The 21,394-nt window shown below is 47.1% G+C and overlaps 1 protein-coding gene across 2 annotated transcripts; it reads right to left on the reverse strand.

The window, feature by feature from the left end:
- Window positions 1-525: 525 nt before the first annotated feature.
- Window positions 526-21,107, reverse strand: mta2 (metastasis associated 1 family, member 2). Of its 2 annotated transcripts, XM_070929480.1 has the most exons (19): window positions 20,829-21,107; window positions 13,509-13,576; window positions 11,601-11,694; window positions 6,457-6,574; window positions 5,923-5,986; window positions 5,697-5,814; window positions 5,434-5,536; window positions 4,774-4,873; window positions 3,905-4,093; window positions 3,683-3,757; window positions 3,539-3,597; window positions 3,334-3,434; window positions 3,064-3,203; window positions 2,733-2,961; window positions 2,530-2,619; window positions 2,284-2,406; window positions 1,899-1,907; window positions 1,313-1,448; window positions 526-685 (listed from the first exon to the last, which is right to left on the reverse strand). In XM_070929480.1, the coding sequence occupies exons 1-19, from the start codon at window positions 20,854-20,856 to the stop codon at window positions 532-534; spliced, it is 1,998 nt and encodes a 665-aa protein (XP_070785581.1). In that variant the 5' UTR covers window positions 20,857-21,107; the 3' UTR covers window positions 526-531. The 2 variants fall into 2 exon arrangements, with proteins under 2 accessions (XP_070785581.1, XP_070785580.1); XM_070929479.1 differs by lacking the exon at window positions 1,899-1,907 and having other exon boundaries at window positions 1,313-1,455; window positions 2,288-2,406.
- Window positions 21,108-21,394: the final 287 nt, after the last annotated feature.

Genomic DNA, 21,394 nt, shown 5'->3' on the forward strand with positions numbered 1-21,394 from the left:
TCACCCCATCAATGAAGCAAATATTTACACAAAAATAGAGACGTGGAGGAAAAACAAAGTGTGCTTTATCACCATTGTTCCAGGATGAGGGAGATATCTTGATTTTAAATTACACATTTAAACACAGGCGGCATTGAAAAGGGGAGCAAAATAACTCAGGAATTCTGGAATAAAATACTACAAGGCCCAAAAGTGTTGTGTGAGCGTCAGTGTCTTGGTGTGTGTGTGTGTTTAATGAATGTGATGGAAATGTACAGTCATCTAAGTGCTTGTGTGTGTGTTTATGTGTGTGTGTGTGTGTGTGTGTGTGTGTGTGTGTTGGACACAACCTTTGGGAAGTAACAGAGGACTAAAGAAAAATGGCGCTGAAAAAGAGGGGAAATAAAAGACTACTGGTATGGCGTACTGTGCTGCCTGTTACGTGACGGCCTGAGCACAGACCCTCTCCAACTCCCACCTGACCCCCCACCCCCCATGTCCTGTTAAAAGACCCCCCACCCCCCACCCCACCCCGACCTCCGTCCATCCCCTTCAGTCCTCCAGGACGATGGGTTCGCTGGTGCTGGAGGGGAGCAGGGGCATGGCCAGGGAGCGCGGGGGCGGCGGCAGCTTGATCCGGACCAGGAGGTGAGGTTTCCTCGCTGCCCGGCGCATCTCTGACTGGGTCAGGTGTTTCCTCAGAGCCCTGGTTGAAAGAGAGCACCGGGGTGTCACTGTGATACATGTCTCTTCAGCCACTGTGACGGCTGTAACTTTGACGCTCGAGACCTCAGAGCGTCTTACAACCTGACAATAACAGAAGTCGACGTACGGCAGCTTGGATGTGCCAGAAAACAGAGAAGAAATATACAGAATAAAAAAATAATAATAATGATAACACAGAACAATACAGTATCGCATCCCAAGACCATCTCAGGTGATGCTGGTATGTAGCTGTTGTACAACATCAGCGCGTTTTGAACTTGAACTACGGCATTTAAAAATACACCCTTTTCTTTTTCTTTTTTTTTTTTCCTTCTTTACTTTTGTGTCAATTCCAATTCAAAACCCTTGATGACAATAGTGTGTTCAGTATCAAAGTTGTTTACGCACAAAGAGCTGAAATATGACACAAAGAAAATAAAACATACGAGTGCAAGCTGTATTTGAAGTAGTAATAGTGTGGCGTTTGTTGGCGCTTCCTGCGGCCCCTGCACCCGTAACAACTTGTCCCACGTGAACAGGGATTGGTGGTGCTGCATGATCCGGGCCGTGGAGGTCTGAGATAGGCCTACAGTCCGTCTGTTGGAACGGCTAAGACGGCGAAACCTACCTGGTGTCCTTTGTAGCCACAAACACCACGGGGTTGGGTGCCTCCCCCTGGCTGACCTTCTGCCGCTTGATGACCGACTGAGAGGTGGTCCTCATTCCTGAAGTATACGGCCTCCCGTTGGCTGGGTAGGGCACCCCTGTAGCCTGTGAGCCCAATGAAAAAAGCAAACAAACGGAATGAGCGTGGAGCAGCCTCAGGTCAGGGGCACGTGGGGGAAGATGCGCCGGTTTCTTTTTCGGCTGTCTGTGTAACGGCATCCAACGCGGATGAGGGCTCTTGGGGGTCACGACAAATCAAAAATAACTCACGCTGGGCTGTCTGGTGGCCTAGTGTTTAGGATGCATACCATGTAGCTGCAACATTTCTTTTTCTTGCATGTCATAACCCCCTTGCTCTTAAAAAGGTCCCATATCGTGCTCATTTCAGCTCTATATTTATATGATGGGACTCCACTAGAGCAGCTTTGCATGATTCACAGTTCGGAAAAAAGTCCTTAAAGGTGACCTGCTGACATCACAACCTTACAGGAAGTCCCAAAGACTCGTTTAAAAAGGCACAGTGTCCTTTCACAGCATCTATACAGCACCCGGACCTGCTTTATAATCAAACGAGACATGGACGTCTCACTTTCTACGATATGGGACCTTTAACACTGTAAGCTGTCCCAAAATAAAAAGACGTTTAGCAAGTACCATTTGTTTGAATTACACGGCTAAGTTGAGGAAAAGAATGGGAACCCTGATGGTAACTACCACGACGCATAGAACCAGCTGCTGCCAAACTCAACTCAGTGTTGTACTGCAGACTGATGCTGGATTTATGACACACAGACATCTCCGTGGACCGAAGCAGAGACGGGTGTTATGGGTAACCGTAGGCCACAGAGGCTTGCGAAGGAGCTGAGGCACGTACCTCCCAACACACTGAACACCGTGTGTGTGTGTGTGTGTGTGTGTGTGTGGGTGGAATACATACGCTGTCGAAGCCTCTCTTCCCCAGCAGGCTTTGGCCCACGCGGGGCTGGCTAGCCTGGTTCCTGTTGATGGGTGTTGGGGGTCCTCTGGATGCCTTCAGTTTCAGAGGAGCGGAGATGGCTGCAGAGACACAACAACAACAACAACTCCTCAACAACCGATCGTACCGGAGAGAGAGAGAGAGAGAGAGGACAGATGAGGCACGCGTAGCCGAGACATGACGGTCGCGTGACGTGGTCTCACCTAAATCCTTCACTATGGTGGCCAGTGACTGCCGAGGCACCAGCTTGCTCTTTGCGGGGGTTTTCGTGGCTTTGGGCAGCCGGATCATACCTGAAGGAGCAGACAAAAACCTTAACTTGTTAACAACATGCATTGCTCGGGAGTATCGTGGATGTGTGTGTGTGTGTGTGTGTGTGTGTGTGTGTGTGTGCGCGCACACGTACACTCGGCCTTGACGGCGTTGGCATTGATGGAGGCGTAGGGCCGCCGCGCCGCGCGCCGAGGCTGCAGGATGTCCTCGCACACCCGCCGGGCGATGCGCGTCAGCTTGGTGGTCTGCAGGATGAACGTCTGCCGGTTCTTGGCCAGCAGCTTGGCTCGGCCCTCGTTGCGGGTGAACGGCGACATGCCCTGGACCTCCTGGCGCGTCATGTGACCGCGGGGGCCTGACTCCTGGACGGAGGGGGAGGAGGGACACCATGAGGGGCCCGCGACTCAACCACGAGAACCCTTGCTGATTTCTGACTGATATGAAAGAGTTAAGGGGAGACTTACAGAGCCAGCTCTTGCAGCGCCCTCTAGCTGTGTGGGGGTCTTCAGGCCTCCATACTTCTTCCAGTAGATCCAGCAGGAGGCGCACAGCCTGCACTGCATGTTGGGAGGCCCCCAGGCGTACCACTGAGGAGACTGGGCCGCTGGGTTGGTGAGGGGGGAGTCAGTATTAAAAAAAAACAAAAGGGCATCTCAACAGGCTTTTACTACTTCTGGACTAAAGACATCACACCCAGTGATAGCCCCCCCCCCCCCCTTACAGTGTCTACTTACTGTGGCAGCTCTCGCAGCTGAGTCCTTTCTGATAGCCCGCTGCCCCGTTCATACCGGGCTTGCTGCCTGGCACCATGATCTGGTTAGGGTTGGGTTTAGTGCTGGTGAGGGGGAGGGGGAGGGGAGGAGAGCGCGGAGCGTTATTCTGACAGCAGTTCTGAGTCCAGGAGGGGACCGTGTGCAGCAGTTTACAGTTAATACTCACTAGGTGGGGATGTACACCTGCTTCAGCTTGCTGTCGGCCTCTGCTGCCTTTAGTCGTTTCTGACAAAAGGAGAACAGCGAGTGAGAACTGAGGCTCGTGAGGAGCCTGACAGAAACATTTATTCATAACTTACTGTCGACCCACCTGTTGGATGTAGCGGTCGGTAGTCTTCCACATGTAGTAGAACTGGACCACACTGGCTAGAGACTTCCAGGGCAGCTGGGGGAGAGGGAGAAAACGTCAGGACCGTTTAATTCAATTCCACGCCGCACTCAATTTCACAGCTACGTTTAAAATGTGTGCATCATCGATGTGCTTCTGCGTGTATACTGTGGGAGGCGGCAGAGGAGGGGGGGGGGGGCTTACGAAGTCCTGGCGGATGTCGTTGAAGTCTTTGCCGTATTTCTCCAGGGCCTCCTCAAAGAGCATGGCCTCGGAGGCGCTCCACTCCTCCATCTCGTCGCGGCAGAGCACCGGGCCCCCCTGAGGAACCAGGGTGGACATGGCTTTGGCCAGGTCGTAGTTGTTCTTCTGCAACGTGTCCATGGCGTGGAACTGAGAGCGGAGAGAGGGCAGATTGGAAAATTGAGAGGAAGGTACCACGAGTATCACGGGGGGGAGGGGGGGGCTATATTGTACGGTTACGCGGACACCAATATATCTGTCTTATAAATTATTCATATTTATTTATGACATAAAAACAAATAGTTTTCCTTTGGGAACGTCACTTATATGTTATTGCAACACTCAGAATGCTTACAATCGCAACATCATCGTATCGTGACTTCAGTATCGTGATATCATATCGGGTGGGGGGGGGGTCTCTGGTGATTCCCACCCCTAGTCATAATGGGGCCTTTCAGCGACACCAGGTTTCTTATAATCTGACCAACAGTTGGATGATGTGTGCTATTAGGTAAGATGAAACCTGTGCCAATAAAGACGGGGAAACTAAGTTTAATCACCTGATGCATCGCCATCTAATAATTGGATTATTATTACACCCATCGAGTGTGACGGGCTATGAGGCTCCCTCCCTTTATCCCCCCCCCATGGTGCCGATAGGAGCCTCCAAATGTGAGGGCACAGAATATATACAAATGTAGCCTGATATACCTGAAGATTTGGGGTTATTTTTTTATGATTGGTATGTGCTGCGATAGGCTGATGTGACAAAACTTTGGTAATATCAATATAGTATGCAACACACACACACACACTGTCAGTCGTCTCACCAGTGTGATGTCTCTAGAGGCTGCAGCTGCGCTCATGTGGAGGCTGGGCTGGCGGATGGAGCTGCTGCAGTCCAGGGCCCGAGCAAACGTCCCCACGGCTCTGAAACAAAACAGATGCTGGTTGCTAACACCGATCGGCCCGTTCCTACATTTCATGAGGAAAAATGCGAGTGCTGGAAATGTGTGTAGCGCTGGAGGTTCACCAAGCGGCCACTAGATGGCGCGTTTGGCTCATGGACCCGGCATGAGCGATTCCCTCCAAAAGCAAACTTACAATAGATAGCTTTAAAAAAAACAAAAACAAACTGTGCTGCACCACCAACCACTACAGTCGTATCATCATTCTGTGTACATTCCCTAAATTGAAATGAATATCAACTACACGATGATACTGCATCACTGATATTCTGCTGACCTCGCCCTGCTAACACTTTTACAATCTCATCCTCCTGCGAGCAACAGATGCTACATGTACCAACCATGAAATAATATTTATTATCCCACGAGAGATTGTCACACTTGTTGCCAATTCATGCATTTCCTCTAGGAAAGCTGTCCTGCTGGATGGCAGAGTTGGACGTTGTCATGGCAACAGGACCTAATGATGACGGTGGTGGTGATGGTGGTGCAACTGGGCGACAGATGGCGCGGGAACGTTACCTCGCCACCACCAGGAACTGGTCGATCTGAGGGTCTTTGAGGTGGTTGATGGGGTCCCACACCTTGGTCTCCAGCTTCTCCTGGACCCGGTTGTCTGATTCACCTGAGACGAAGAGGGACTGGCTTCAACATAGGAAGGCAAACGCTTCACTGTTCATTCTTCATTTCCACTTTATCACAGACAGAAACAACTCAGGTGGCGACTGAATTCAGGAAACATTTGTTTGCCTGGTGCAGTATCCCGCTTTTAGTGTGCTGCTCACCCTCAGCAAGCTTGTCAGGGATCTCTGCCTGGTACTTGGAGCCCACCCGGATCTCGCCCTGGTCCGCCAACAGGGTCTTCTGAACAGGGTCGAACACCAACGAGTAGAAGAAACAGTCCTGGACAGAACACACAGCGAAAGATTACAGCTGCCTGCATTCAGAGTGTCTTTCTGTTTGTGAAAAGGATCAGGTGTGTGTGTGTGTGTGTGTGGGGGGGGGTCTTACCTCTTTGTCCAGGTAGCCGGCCAAGACGTCCGTTTCATTGAGGAGGGTGACGTTACATTTCCCCCTGGGGAGGCAAGAGAGGAGCATTCAGAGACCAGGGAGTCGAACGTGTTCAGCCAGAGTAATAAACTACTATTATGTTCATTTGCATCACCTTGTGTAATATTTTCAGTGGGAGATGTATAAATATCTATGGTTCATTTGTTATTCTTAACACGTCTTACTTCCAACTTGATCATGAATATGGAAATAACAAAGTGAATAATGTGGACATCTGTTGCTGGGGCGGCTGCTTTGAGTTTTAAGACAGCGGTGGTGTTGGGATGAGAAGGTGACCGTCACCCTTTGATATCTTTGTCACATGCCTGCATGGTTAAGTCTAACATGTGGGAACAGGATGGGCAACCACTCTGATGGTCTGGGGCGGCCTGAGGACCATTTACTCGGCAGTTCGGTCCCCGCTGTGCGCGACAGGCGCCCGGGTCCAAACTAGGCCGCGGCTCCGTCGGTAGCTCCCGCGAGTGAACCACGTACCGTATGTGAGTAGCGGGTAGAGATTCAAACTGTCGAGACAGGAAGAGTTCTCTGTGTTTGAGCTGGTGTTTCTGTTGTTCGGACAGTGTCGGCTGCTTCGACTCCTCTTCAAATTCTCCTGCAGCACAAAAAAAAAAAAAAAAACACACAGCGGCATCAGCACTGACATCGCACACTGTCACAAACTGGGGGGGGGGGGGGGGGGGGCATACAGAGACCCATACAATCCTGCTGGCTGGATCTGCAACCTATGGGTCAGGACCACCACTACGCCCCCCCCCCCCCTCTCAAATAAAACATTTGCGGCTGCAGTTTGTGCATTGGCAGGAGGTTGGATGAAGATATCCGGGTTACCACACACACACACACACACACACACACACCTTTCATAGAGAGGCCCCCTGGTGGCCACAAGACGTACAACCTGCCACGGTGGACATTTCAGTTTCCGTTTTTTCTTTTTGTCCTCGCTTGAAATCAGTCTTGTAACGGGTCACAACCTTATTTTCCAGTGTGTGGACCGAATTGTTGTCAATTGTGGGCCTGTCTTCTACCGGGCGTTTGTTCGAAAATGCAAGGGGCTGCTTGCGTTGGCAGTTGCTTCGGGTACAAAATATAACCCACAGGGTGCGTTCTAAGTACTGGATCTGTGAATTTGGGTATTTCATTCACAAGAAAGAAAAACAACACCACACACATTCTTCTCTGGTTGTCGCGTCCATGAGCGTTTCTAAATAGACTTTCCAGAAAATGTACTATATCACAACACACATCAATATTGTTACATGTTATTATTATACAATGTCATACATAATGGATCTGGACTTGATTTGATTGGCAAGCGCCAGTAATGCAGCAACGTGGCCTTTTTTTGAGGGAGACCTCTGCATCACCAAACACGGCCTTCTGCCTCAGGCCGCTACGTTCACAGACTTCTAAGTGATGGCCGCGTACTGTTTTTGTCCTCCGAGTTAATTCCTTACTTGCCTTTATTGCTTTTTTATTGCAGCAGTTAATATATTTTGTTAATCCTCTTGCAAAGGGTTTCCGAAGGTCATCAAAACGTTCAGGTTAGAGAAAATTGGTCCCCGGCGCTCGACGGCGTGATCTCCATCTTGAATTGAGACTTCTGCAAGAAGTGAATGTAAACGGCGTGCTTGACAATGCACAGGCCCACAGACGGTTTATTCACGGACTTACTGTAAAACAATGTGACTGTTTCACATTACCAAACCCATGTGACATGTGGAACCCAATGTTTCCAGCCAGTGAGAGCTATGAAAAAAAAATGAAGCCATAGGCAGCTGTGTGTGTGTGTGTGTGTGTGTGTGTGTGTGTGTTCGGCCACTAGATTGCGCATTCCTAATTTCAGGCGGATGAGTAATTTGTTGCAAGCTGGAGGGGAGGGACTATATCGCTCCATCTCCGTGGACTCCGCCCCTGCACTCAGCCACAGGAAACCCTGTCAGTGAGGGCATGGGAGGGAGAGAGAGAGAGAGAGAGACAGTGTGCAAGAGGGACGGTACCTTAAGCCACACCCCTTTTCTGTTAACCTCTCAACCCCCCCCCTCCCTCCCCCCTTGTCCGGCTAGTCCCTGCCAGACAAAGTAGGAAACCCTGTGTACCAAACCTGAGGCGCCCATCCCCCCCTCCCACCCAACATGTATCCCCAACTCCCTACACACACACACACACACACACACACACACACACACACACACACACACACACACACACACACACACAATCACGCGCACACACACGCAAGAAGAAACCACATACACGCAGACACGTCAGGCACTTAAGCGCACACAGTAACACACTCCTACAGACACACACATTTCCTTCGCTCTGACAAAGACACAAGGCAAGTCAGAATTAACCCGTTGCGCGCTGTGGTCCTCGGGGACAGATCAAGGGCCTTTTGTTCCGCACAAAGAATTGATGTGTGTGTGTGTGTGTGTGTGTGTGTGTGTGTGTGTGTGTGTAGAAGGAGGAGGAAGAGGAGGGGAGCAGTGATGAGAAGAAGAAAAAAAGAAAAAAAAAAAGAAAAAAGAAGTGAGGTAGATAAAGCAAGGTTTAGTACAAATGAGCAGCAGCAGCAGAGAGAAGGCGCGGGTACACTTCTTCATCACTGTTACAGGAGCACAACGGGCCGGATCAAGCCAGACCTGGACAGGCTGGGCTCAGCTAGACTAGACTAACACACATCACCTTGTGCCTGACGGGGTTGGACAGACTTTGGACAAACTGTATTTACAAAACACTTAGCTTTTCCAAAAACACTCATCAGGGTGGAAAATCCAAAAACGCCGGCGTTGCTGAGTTAGTGTGGCCCAGATATGGTCGGGGCTGTGCAGCACTGAAGTTGAGAGCACAACTTTCTGTTGCATCAATGCCGTGTTGAGCGAGCAAGTTCATTCTCAGCGATGGTAACAAAAAAAAAAAAATCTTCCACATTCATTAAACATAATAACAACGCGTAACAACACTCACATGTCAGCTGTGATGCACAGTTTAGCGTTCGAAACAGGACAAAGACGAAGAGAGTCAGCCGCGTTCCTGTTGTTTCGGTGTTTATGTGATGTCTAGTGTGGATGTACTGCTCGTTGTCACATGTTGCTTTTAGAATTCCTCCCGGAGGCTGTGCGCAAACCACCGCCTGTATATAAAGATGGCCGACGCGTCTCTACCTCCTCCCACTGTATAAAAATAAAGCCAAACTCTCCCGGATGCGGCCCGCTGCACGTTCTAGGTACATGACATGAACAAGACTGTCCCAACGAAAGCTAAAATGACGGCTGCTGTGACTCTCCGGAGTTGTAAGTTCCTGCCTGGGAGAATTATAAAACTCTGTGCAGTGCTACGTCTGATAAAGATCGTTATTATTTATGATTGTCACAGCTGATCGGCTTCATCGGGACAGTGCGAGTGTGGTTTGATCGACAGCGCTGGCGATATAAAGCTAACAACCCCACAAGTGTCATCGCTTTTTGATTCAAATATTGCTCAACGCTGATTGGTGGACCGAAGTATGTGTGACATGAACCCACAGAGCCCTTCCCACTTCAACACCAGTGAGAAGAGATGTTAAATATGTTAAAAGCACGAATACAAAAAAAAAAAAGATGTGTCGGGTTAGACGGCTCTGTCTCTTTTAAAGAGTAAAAACCTTTACAAAGAGTGTGTCAAGGCTGCCAGCAGACACAACACATAATGAAATTACCATCATTGCTTCTTAGTCAAATCACAGACTTGTCCACACATGACAAGTGAACCGACACTTAGCGTCTGTGCTGAGCGCAATGGAAAAAAAAAAAAAAAACAGCATTAATGCATCCGTTTTTAAGTGTGTGTGTGTGTGTGTGTAGAGTCTTTGTCTGGAGCACTGCGGGCCCAGGAGGCGGGTGGGGGGGGTGGGGGTGGGGGGGCTGGTGCTGGTGTCGTGGTGTGGGGGTAATGACTGAATCTGATCAGGCTTCAGTAGTTTGCATGCCATTAGCGCCACCCCACTACCTCCGCGTTCCCCCACCCCACCCCACCTCCTTGGCTCTCTGATCACACACACTCATGGGCTGGATCAAGGTGTGGCTGGAGGGGGCAGGCACCACGTACTGAGACAATACGATTGAAAGATGTTGTTAGACGTCATTATCATTATGTCATGTTATTTTGTAATGAACTTAAGTCACGTTCTACAGACGCCTCTTTTTGTTGAAGAGTTCAAACAAAAAGAACCTTTGAACTTGTCCGTCTTATCTTCCTTATTTAAAGATTAAAAAAAAAACACAACAAAATCTCTTCATTTCCGCTGATGAAAAAAGGAGAAGAAAAATGACATTTGGACGGCTTTGGTCAATCATGTAATTAGGGCTGCAACTAACGATTTTCATCACCGATTAACCTGCAGGTTAGTCTATAAAATGTCAAAAGAAATTTGTGAAAAATGTTTATCGCAATCTCCCAGAGCCCAAAGTGACGCCCTTCAAAGGCTCTTCATTTTCGATCATAAACGTCAAAGTTTTGACACTTTTGCTTGTAAAAAACGGCCGATTTATTGATTATCAAAACAGTCGGCAACAAATTTGGTAAGATGTTGAACAACGCTGCGCTACTTTTTAACGTACATTAATGTAATTAGTTATTTAGTGTAACATTGTGTGTTGTGGGCATCTCACAACAAGGGGGTTGCATGGGGGGGGGGGTTTAGCCAAACTTAGGGTCGTCAGTCAGATCCACAGACTGCATATAAAGATGGATGACGTGACAGCTCCCCAAAAATGAAGCCAAAACATCTCAATCGCCCCCCCCCCGGTGGCTGGCTGCAGTATAGGTCATAAGCCCCGCCCCCCTCCATGTTAGCAGATGAGGCATGGGCCAAACGAAAAAAATAAAAAATAAAAATCAAAGCACATGCTGAGGTTTGTTCAAGAGTTCATTTTTCTGATGAGTTTAGTTTTAATTAGTTATTTGTTACCATAAAAACGGGGTGAAAGGTCATGATTGACAGCTGTGACTGACTGTGGTGTGCATGGGCGGGACCTCGATACTGTTGGTGGCTTTCTTTGACTAAGACGGGACTAAAATGTCCAGAGCTTTAATGGACTGCAAGTAGAAAGGATGTGGCTGACTAAATATGACCAAAACTAACATGGACTTTCGATCTCAGGACTAACACTAAGACTACATCTAAAAATAGCTGACACAAAGCCATGTGACCACACAGTGTGTTCACACTTAAGGCAGGCCGCATGTCTGTGTGGATTTCAGATCTAACAGTAGTTATAATCGCTTCACATGTAGCCTTCTTCAATACATATTGATTTACATAAAAATGTTATGACCGCAACTTAATACCCAACATGTTTGTAATAAACAAATAAACACAGCCGTCCCATTAACCATTCTTTTTCTAAACTAGCATTCAGCGCCGAGCCCTAGACAAAAGCCACGGTCTTGCTTTAACCCCTAGAAGTGGGCCTGGGTGCAATTTACAACATAAAAGCTGAAGAGGTGCTTCGAGGCTTTTATGCGGAGCACAATGAGGAAGCAGGTTCATTAAAGGCAGCGAGCCGTATCATACCTGCTCTCACACTGTAGGAGACAAAGAGGGGGAGCCGAGAGGAGGTTTGGTCGCTACTCACTTGCGTTGCTGTCGGCCAGGGTGTTGAGGTTGCCTGAGATGTCTCGCCTCCTGAACAGACACACCACCTTCGCCTCCACGTTCCCATTGGCTGTCTGTGGGGAGCAGAGTCAGAGGTTACAAGTCAGCGTTATAACCCCCTGTCCGAAATTGAAAAAAAAAAAAAAAAAAGACGACACCCGAGCTTTTGTAAGCCATGTTGTAACCACGTTGCCATGGTTTCACCTCACTGCTCACGCCGAGGGTCAATCAGAGGCACCGACCGAGAGTTCAGTATCGTCTGACTCGTGCTGTTCCCGATCCCGCTTTTGCTTTTCAGTTCGGATTCTTGGCATACAGAATTATTTGAGCGAGCCAAAACAAATTACAGGTAAAAAAAACAAAAAGCTGTAAATCAGGTTTGTTGCGCGTAAATGATAATTAATTAATTGATAATTAAAGTAGTCAGACGATCAGACAGTTTAAAGGTAGTTTGAAGGTTTTTCTTCTTAGCAACACTGCCATGTTACTAGATCTCAACTCTTAACTTGGTGAGTACGATAATATTACAGCTGATGATGGCCGAAAGAAGCCTCCGTCGCCACCGCCTTAAAATGATATCATGATTCAAAGGTATCTTGGTATTTTTTGAGATAGCCATCTTTATAGCAATATGCTAAAGAAACTTTTTTTTTTATACACACACACACACACACACACACACCTACTGACGTTAAAATACGAGGCTAACTTTAAACCAACTTCAACTCCATGCGGACCATATTGGGTGTCCAGCAGGTGTTATCAAACCACTTCCACAATACTGGAGTTGCTCTGTGTTTTGGGGAAAACCCCAATAGAGGTGCTGCAGGAATGAGTCCTAAAACCCGGACACGAGTTCGCGTTTTTACACTTCCAGTTCCCTCGTCTATAGCCTAACGTTCGCTTTTTACTTCTGGTCCATTTCTGCTTCAGAAATCATACAAGTGGTGTTCATTAGTGAAGATTATCATAAACTTTTGTTCCCCGCAGAGCTTATTTTCTGCAATAATCCAAAGTCCCATGGAAAAAAATCCCATTGGCTTTTAGTCGAGGTGAACCAGGGCGATGCTAACTTCCGGGGTTTGCCTACAAAAATGCGTCATCCCTGCTATTCCTCCACAGGTAATATCATGACATGACAATTTTTTCCCCATCACATCCTAAGATTTATGCTGGTATTATCGTGAAAGCTATGATAGTAGTACTTCAGGTCTGAAAGGTGCTGAGGGGGGGGGGGGTTTCATTCTCCCTGGATTGACTGTGATCATAAGAGGAGTGAAAGCAGCACACGCACACGCACACACACACACACACACACACACACACACACACACACACACACACACAGTGCTTCCCTGCACATTCCAGGCCGGAGCTGGAGAGCTGGCTGCTCGCGCTCTCTTACTATCCATTCATTGTGCTCAGCAGCCATTAGCACTCAGGACGATGCAGTCCTCCTGGTGCTCAGCACAAGCCCTTCAATGTAAGAGTGTTACATAAATGAGCTTAATCCTTTGACTGGGAAACAAGCCTGTGTCATTTGCTGCTGCTGCTGCTGCCGTTATATAAGTGGCTCCTGTACCAGTGTCCTGTCATTACAGTAGCAACGGTTTGTCAACAGTGCCTAAGAAAGACAGAGGGATATAGTGTGTGTGTGTGTGTGTGTGTGTGTGTGTGTGTGTTTCCAGCATGTTGACTTGAAGATTGAGGTGTCCTAACATATGATTTATGGAAAAAAAAAAAAAAAACACACCAGCCAGGTATATGAGCTGAGAAAGCACAGCCTGGTTAGGGTATATAGAACAATACAACCCTGCCAAGTATTACAGAAACAACGTAATGGAAACATATATGGCTGAAGGAAGAAAGAGAGAGAGAGACAACCGACCTTGTTGAGTTCTTCTATTCTGCGGATCAGGTAGGGGTTGCTGGAGGAGTTCTCAAAGTACACGTAATCTAGAAGAAAGAAAAAAAAAAAAACAGCAGAAAAATGATTATTACATGTCGTGATTACGGGGGAATAACGACCATACTTCAGAAAATAAATACTAATATTCTCCTATGATACATTTGACAGCAAGGCAGTCAGGTTGAACCGCCAACACATTTGTTATTGAGTCTCAGCAGCTCTGCACCAGTTCTGTGGCTGTAATGGCAGCGGTGAAAAGATTTTTTTTGTTTTTTTTGGCTAACCTGGCGGGGACGGGAACCTGTTCTCAACCCGACGTGCGGCTCTAATTGGAGGCCGGCCCGCACAGGCGCCGAAGACGCTGTTGAGGAGAGCCGGACCCTGCCGGCTCGGTAGGTGGACGGGTGGAACGTGAGCTCCGGGAGAGCTCTCTATCCTGGTCGCGGACTCGGCGTCGCGCGGTATGACCAACAGGTTTGGTATGCCTTAGTACCCGCCGGAACACGATTTTGAAAATAAGCCCATGTCACATGAGGCTGTAGACGCCAACCCAGCAGGAGGGACGCTCTGCAGTGCGCTAGGATTTTATAAAACATCTGATGTTTGGGTTCATGCTCGTCATTGTGGAGGATGAGCTGCGCCACCGTGTTTCTCTGCAGTGGTTTAAATGGCACCCGACTGGAGAATTAGCGCCACCAGCTTCACATAACAGGGGTGGTTGGAAACACGCATTCATTCGCATTTTCTGGGTTTGAATTTTGGGCTACAGTTGAACGTAAACCTGACTATTAACACACTGGTGGCATGTGTCACAAGTAAAAAAAAAAAAACACCAGCGTCCATTGTCTTCTGTGCCAGCCTGCAGACATCTTGACGCATCGGGAATGCCACTGTCCCACTTCCCCAGCAGCAAAGCGCATCATCACTGAAGTAGCAAGAAATGTTTGCTGCATTCTTTGTTACAACGGGAAAAAAAAAAAACATGTCCTGTACTCCATGGTTTGTTGATAATGGTTTTTCAGTAATGTTTTCCAAAGGTTTTTATTCAGCCACTCTGTTTATAGATTCAGATGACTATAAACCTAAAGATCACACTTTTACAGGTGTTCATATTGTCTGACGTGAGGTGGTGGGTGGCCCCCATCTACGAGCGGGCTGCAGAAGGTCAGCTATGGGGTTGCACGGCGTGGTAACACCTTCTGACGCACTGGTAACCGAGGGACATACAAATCGAGGTTAACATCTGTTAGGGAGCGAATGAAATACATCCTCAGCAGCAAATCCTCACATTTGGGGGGGGGGGGGGGGGGTGTACACAGAGATCATAGAGAAAAGTACTCGGACTATGCCCATAATGCCACAAAGCATCCGGCAGCCTAGTTGGATCAAATCTAGCAGCTTGAGCTGCGATTCTCTTGTATTAGCCGGTCAGGTTCGGGCTCTGGTGTGAATGAGGTGCAGTCGGCCACGCGTCCGAAACTTCTCCAAGTCATGCCAAAAAAAAACAAACAAACAAACAAAAAAAAAGGCCAAGAGCAGCGTGACGGTCAGACGAGCAAAACAGTCTGCAGTGCGAGAAACAGCTCCAAACACTGGCCCCAGTTCAGTCAAAAAGAAAACGGATCAAATTCGGGATAAAGCAGGTAGTGGCGGCTAAATGCCTTCCCTATGCCTTACGTTTACAATGGAGAGACATAAGAGACACTGTGACGCCTGCTGTGCTGAGGAGATAACGCAGTGCACCCATTCATTCGCATATTGATGACTATTGCAGGACAGGAACATTTAACACCAGGCGGTTTAAACCCACTTCTTAATTATAAACATTGTTGACCAAAATGTCAACTGGGGTTGAGTGATAAGGCAAAAAAAATAAATATATATATATATATATATATATATCTCACAAATTTAATAAATGTTCACTGAGAGAATGCATGGGTGCAAAGGTCAATCTCAGTATTAGATAATTGATTATATAATAACTGAAAACTGCATTTATGCTGAAATCCTTTTGTTTACCCGGCAATTTGACCACAATGCCCTTGCACGAATACAACTCCCTTCAAAACAGGCTCACATTCGCCGCGTAACGCTTTAATGTAACACTGCATTTGTAATTGTAATCTTATTTGGTGCACATTAGTCAGTGATTTATGCAAGCAGTTGACTCAACTGGTTCTTCATTTAAAAAAGGCGGTCAGTGTACTTTGTAAAACAGGTTGTAATTAATGGATTGTTTTTATTATTATTTTTTTTTTTATAAAATATGTTCAGATTTAATGATAATATGGGCTCACAATATCAGCTGTTGACAGCTTTAAGGGAGCCTTTAAACTCCGTATTGATCAAACCTGCCAGTCATTTATCATTCATCGCACCGCCGCGGCGCTGCCTTGTAGTGTTTGATGCAGTTCTGCGCAGCAGTGTGGCTTCACGTCAAGCTCCATCTGGTCCTCCCACGAGCAGGGACGGAGAGCCTCGGGAGGATATCAGTGGGTTTTGATGCATCACCACAAGCCGAGATGGAAGGATTCAGACTGGGATGAGGATTTCTTGCTCTACTTAGCGCAGTGATGGGGAGCCCGACCAGAGACGCATCACCTTCTTGTTCACAGTGCGGGAACACAACGGCGTCACATTACATAACACTGGCTGAAGCACCAAAAGGGGGTCTGCACGCTCATGTGCCTGACATGACTGATTCTGTCTCCAAAAAGACACAGTGATGCTGGAAGGACGGAATTATTATTTTATATCCCCAGCCCTCCGTCTCTTCTTCTGGCCCAGAGGGACAAATTAAAGAATAATCCTGTTCCACCAGAACAGAGGCCAGCTCAGTGTATCAATGAGAGAGAGTGGGGGCTGATGGATCAATGATCCAGGGCTTCAGAGGGTTCACACTGTGCACCCTTTAGGATGGGAGAAAAACAAAACAAAACAAAACCCACACACCTCAGCTAAACTTGACGTTCAGCATAATCACATCACCTGTGAAAAGGGATCCGCAGGTTTTATGTTAATGTAAGTATCAGTGGGTAGGGAAGGAAAAAAAAAAAAAAGCGATCTAAAAAAAGAAAGTGTCTGCTGAGGAGCTGCTGAGGCAGCCGTGAGTGTTTGTTGTGGATGTATGCGGTTGGAGTGGCGCAGTGTGCCGGGTGCTCGAGGGTGAATGAAGAGGAGGAAGCCCTTTGACTAATCTCTGGGGAAGATAATGATCTTACATGCAGGCTGAACACTGTGTGCTTCTGGAGGACTGGCGATACAGGCGCTCGCTCATACAGGGCTGCCCGCGCCAGCAGAAATCCTCGCTGAGCGCAAAACGAACGTGCTTCCTACATGCGAACTCATCCCGACAGGTTCAAGTGGAGCGGCGTTGCCAGTGATGCTTACATTATAAAATACATGCGTTTCTTTATTGTACACTGTAACACCTTATTTGCCACATCACACTGTATTCCTTGCTGTGGAAAAAAAAAAATCACACTGTGCACACATGATCCAACTTTGCCTGAGTGACCTGATGGCTCTGCATGGCCTCCAAACAACAGAATGGATCTCGTGCAAAGTTCCCCCAGGATGCCCCTTTGACTGTGCAAGACAGACACGAGCCCTTCATGGAATGAGGGACAGCTCTGAGCAGCAGGCCTCTAAATCTATTCTTGTAATGCGTGCACTGGACTGCAAAACCACATAAACCAAACCAAAATACACTTAAAACTAAGGAAGAATCCAACAGACCCTAATCCTGGGAAATCCTGTTGCGACACTAGGAAAGTTAAAAGGTGCAATGCCGAAGTTACCCATCTACATTAGCGTTTAATGTTGGCTTACCATGAACAGCCATGCAGAGACTCTGCATCACACTGCATCATTGTAAAACTTACAAATTACTGTTAAATTCTGGAAACAAATAACTCAACAAGACTAAAAACCACACCAAGCTGTCATGACCAACGTTCAGTACCTGCTAGTTTTCAAAACCCTGTTCTAAAAGACACCAGTCGGTCAGTTTTCACATGAAATATGTAGCCCTAAAACATGGTATGTGGGTCTGTAACTGAGGTAAGTAAATAATTCCACGTTCCAAATTATTATTGGATACATTATTGTCAACGTATACCGAGTTGTATGCTTGCAGCAGGGCACCATATTTGGTGGCCTCTAACGCCATCGCATACACTAATACTTGATCATCTACATATATTACTGCAGGAATTTCCATTACATCAGAGTTTATTTTTAGAACATGGTTTGGGGCATCTGACATTAGTTTGCATAATTGGTCGATGGCAAAAAATACAAAAAGAAAAAACAGCAAACAGTTTCCTCATGTGGCACAGGCCTGTTACTGTGACAGCACTGCTTGAATGAAGATAATTCCTCCATTAAGCCCGTAAATGTAGGCAACATTTCATCTTTCAGGATGCTCCGCTGATCTGCTGTGCAATTAATTGCAGGGATAAAAACTAACAATTACTTTCATTGATTGATTGATTAAATCTGCCGATTACTCTCTCCATCGACTGTTTGATCTATAAAGCATCAGAAAACTGTGAAAATGCCCATCACGATGCCATAAAATGTCATGTTCTGCCCAGCCCACAGTTCAAACCCCACAGACATTCAAATTCAAGAGACGCAAGACAAGAAGGGCAACAAATTCTCACATTTGAGAAGCTGGAACCATCAAATGTTTGGCTGTTTTGCCTAAAAAATTTAAATTAATCAAAACTAATTAATAAATAAATAATAATAAATAAACGTTTCAGTATAGCAACCATCAACAGGCATTTTCTTGCTGGTGATGAACCAAAACGTAGCTCTTTAGTAAATCTGCCACTAGTGTTGACACTTTGCAGGAGCTGACTTTGCTACTTTGACTCATCACTCAGCGCCTGTATGCACACAGATCACGTTTTCCTCAAAAAGACGGCCTATAATCCAAACTGCACAGGTCTTTCCGGGGCGCTTCATAGATTAGGAAATTAAAAGGACTGCTGAAGTAATTAACACAGATTGAGGTGTACGAGCTGTGCGCCTCCTCCAGCTACAGCTGCCCAGAAAGTACTTCTCTGCGTCCCTTACACAAACATAATTTCATGGGCCTCGTTCATCTTGAACTGGAAAGGCCACAAAGCAAAAAAACAGCCACACCGAAGGACACTTCCCGTTGTGGCAACAACAAACACAGACACACACACACACACACACTGGTTCGTGAAGCCACATAAGAGAAGGCGCTGACGTTACTTTACAGCAAAAGAAACCGTAACACGGCGGGGGGGGGGTTATTAGAATAGGGAGGGGTCAATGTGAACACAAATCAGTAACACAACACAGAATACCACCTGAAATGGCCTTTTTTTTATTCATTTATTTTTTTTAACCATCACAGGACAGTGAAATTATCCAACAAAACCCCGATTTAATAAAACAATTTCAGAGTTTAAGTTGTCCCATGCAGATCGAGCCATACATATATACATGCATTACACCTTGACTGAAGAACTGGGGAACAATTGATACTTCATAAAAGCCCAATAGCAACCCAGTCTAGCAGTCTGCCACGAACAGGGAGGATGTGCTCTTGCTGTCTGCTGTGGATATGAGAGTTCCAGACTCGTTCCAGCACCACACCAACCAGTGTACACACACTGACACGTGATGCACAAGGCAAAGAGCAATGCAACCTTATGGCGAACAGGTCCGCGTTGGAGTGTGGCATTATAACGCGGCAGGGTGGCGTTCAATCGGCATGACCCAAATATCCTGCCGACTCTTGTGTGACCTTACGCAGCGACGAGCCTCTGCCACGCCGTCTCACTGTCCATTCAGCCATCTCTGGCCGCCACAATAAAATAATAATAATAATAAAGAAAAACAGACTCAAAGAAGGCACACCAAGCCCTGACGTCGTAGTTAATGCTTAAGAGACAACGAACGTCAGCCACAAGCACTGATAAGACGAGGCGACAGGTTAACAGCCACAGAGAAGCACGGGTACACTTGACCATGTCGAAGGGTCGATGAAACTCGGAGGGGTTGTGGGGGGGGGTGCAGCTAGCCGTCCCTACCTGCGTTTCGCTTCTCTCCACAATAATGGTGACGTTTGGAAACCCGGTGTTAGCAAAAAAATCTTCCTTAATTTCACGGTTTTACACACACACAAACACTGAAAGTTAAATGTCCGCCATGCATCATGATTCTATTTAGCTGAGATGCTACGGTTTCCATACAGTGGCAAAGTAGAGGTACATAATGAAAGGAGAAGTCTCACTGAGTGTTACCTAACTTAGTTCAGCTTTATTAGGAATTACACCCTACCTAGCGTGTTTCTCTCGCCGGTGTACCGTAGTGTAGTTACGTTATCTAATGGTGAACAACATACGACGAGGGGTAGTTACTCTTAGTGCATTAACCACGTATCGGCTAGTAAGTTCTCTCAACAAGGAATCGCACCGGCTAACACATACCACACACGGTACGCAGCGCTAAGCTAACAAAACTTAGCAATCAAAGTTAGCCAGCACGGCTAATGCTATCCGCTGCATATGAAGTGATATGGCGGAGGTGATACTGAAATTAACCCGCCCCGCCGACAAAGCTAGCCGGCCAGCATTAGCAAGCTACCACATACGTTGCTAAGAATTGGTTGGATGCTGACCTCTCAACAGCTAGCTCGCTAAAGCTAACTAGCGTTGTGTTCCCTTGCAGGACGTTACCATATGTGCAGGCTCCACGTTAGAAAATGTGACAAATTACGGTTGCTTCGCTTACTCGCAAACTACTGAAGTACAATTCGGCAAACTCTAGCATCCGCCAGGCTGCATTTATTTCAAATTAAAAACCAACTTTTGGAACCGGTTCGCCCTGCTCGACAGCCACCCGCCGTGGTGTAACGTATTTTGGTGGAGGAAAATAGCCGGGATATCACGCCAATGTGTTGTAAAAGTTGATGCTTTCTATAAATGGATACCACTCGGTGTGTTATATCCACGCCGATTGCAGACGCGTTTCTGGGTATTTGCAACTGAGTAGAAACTAGCTGTGAAGTCAAAATTTTGGAGTTTTCTTTTTTAATTTGCCGATTGGCTAAGTCGCATTACATTGTTGGGTGTTTTAATAGGGTTGACGTTCTTCCATGCAAGAGTGGACTCACGTACGGACGCTAGGAAAAAAAAGCTAGCATTAGTTAGCGGCTAACCGAACAGACAGCTAGCGGCTAGCTAACCACCTTCTGTCGAAACGAACAATCACGTTGTGGGGGGTGTCTTAAAAATGTAAAACATTCCTTACCTCCCACTCGGTACATGTTGGCCGCCATTCTCTCGTAACCTTTATCAAAAGCAGTCCCAGGGTATTCCCTGCTTGGGTAGAAAAAGGTCGATGGGGATCTATATTATTCCTTCATTTATCGTAGACACCCCCGCCGCGAAACAAAGCCGGCTCCGGGCACAACAAGCCGAGCCGTGGCGGGCAAAAAGTTGAAAGTTTCCGTTAGTAATGTTCCGGAGGTTATCCCCAAAAAATTAAAGTCTTTGTTTTCGGTCCCTCGGACGACCTTCCTCTCCTCTTCCTCTCTCACTCACTCATTCACACACAGCTAGCCTGTCTCTTACTCCACTCTTCCTCCCATCCTCCGCTCCCAGCTTCATCCTCCTCTTCTTCACCTCCGCTCAGTTCAACACACACACACACACACACTCTCGCACGCAGAAAGCACACACTCACTGGCCCCCTTCGCTCGTGCGCAAATCGTCATCTTCGGAGATTGTCGACAATCTCCGGCATCTCACAATTAACTTTTTCTCTCGCCCTGGTTTCATAAACAACCTGTTTACAAGATGAAATAGGAACTCGCG

The sequence above is a fragment of the Enoplosus armatus genome, chromosome 23 (genome assembly GCF_043641665.1).
Source record: "Enoplosus armatus isolate fEnoArm2 chromosome 23, fEnoArm2.hap1, whole genome shotgun sequence".
Taxonomy (NCBI): Eukaryota; Metazoa; Chordata; class Actinopteri; order Centrarchiformes; family Enoplosidae; genus Enoplosus; species Enoplosus armatus.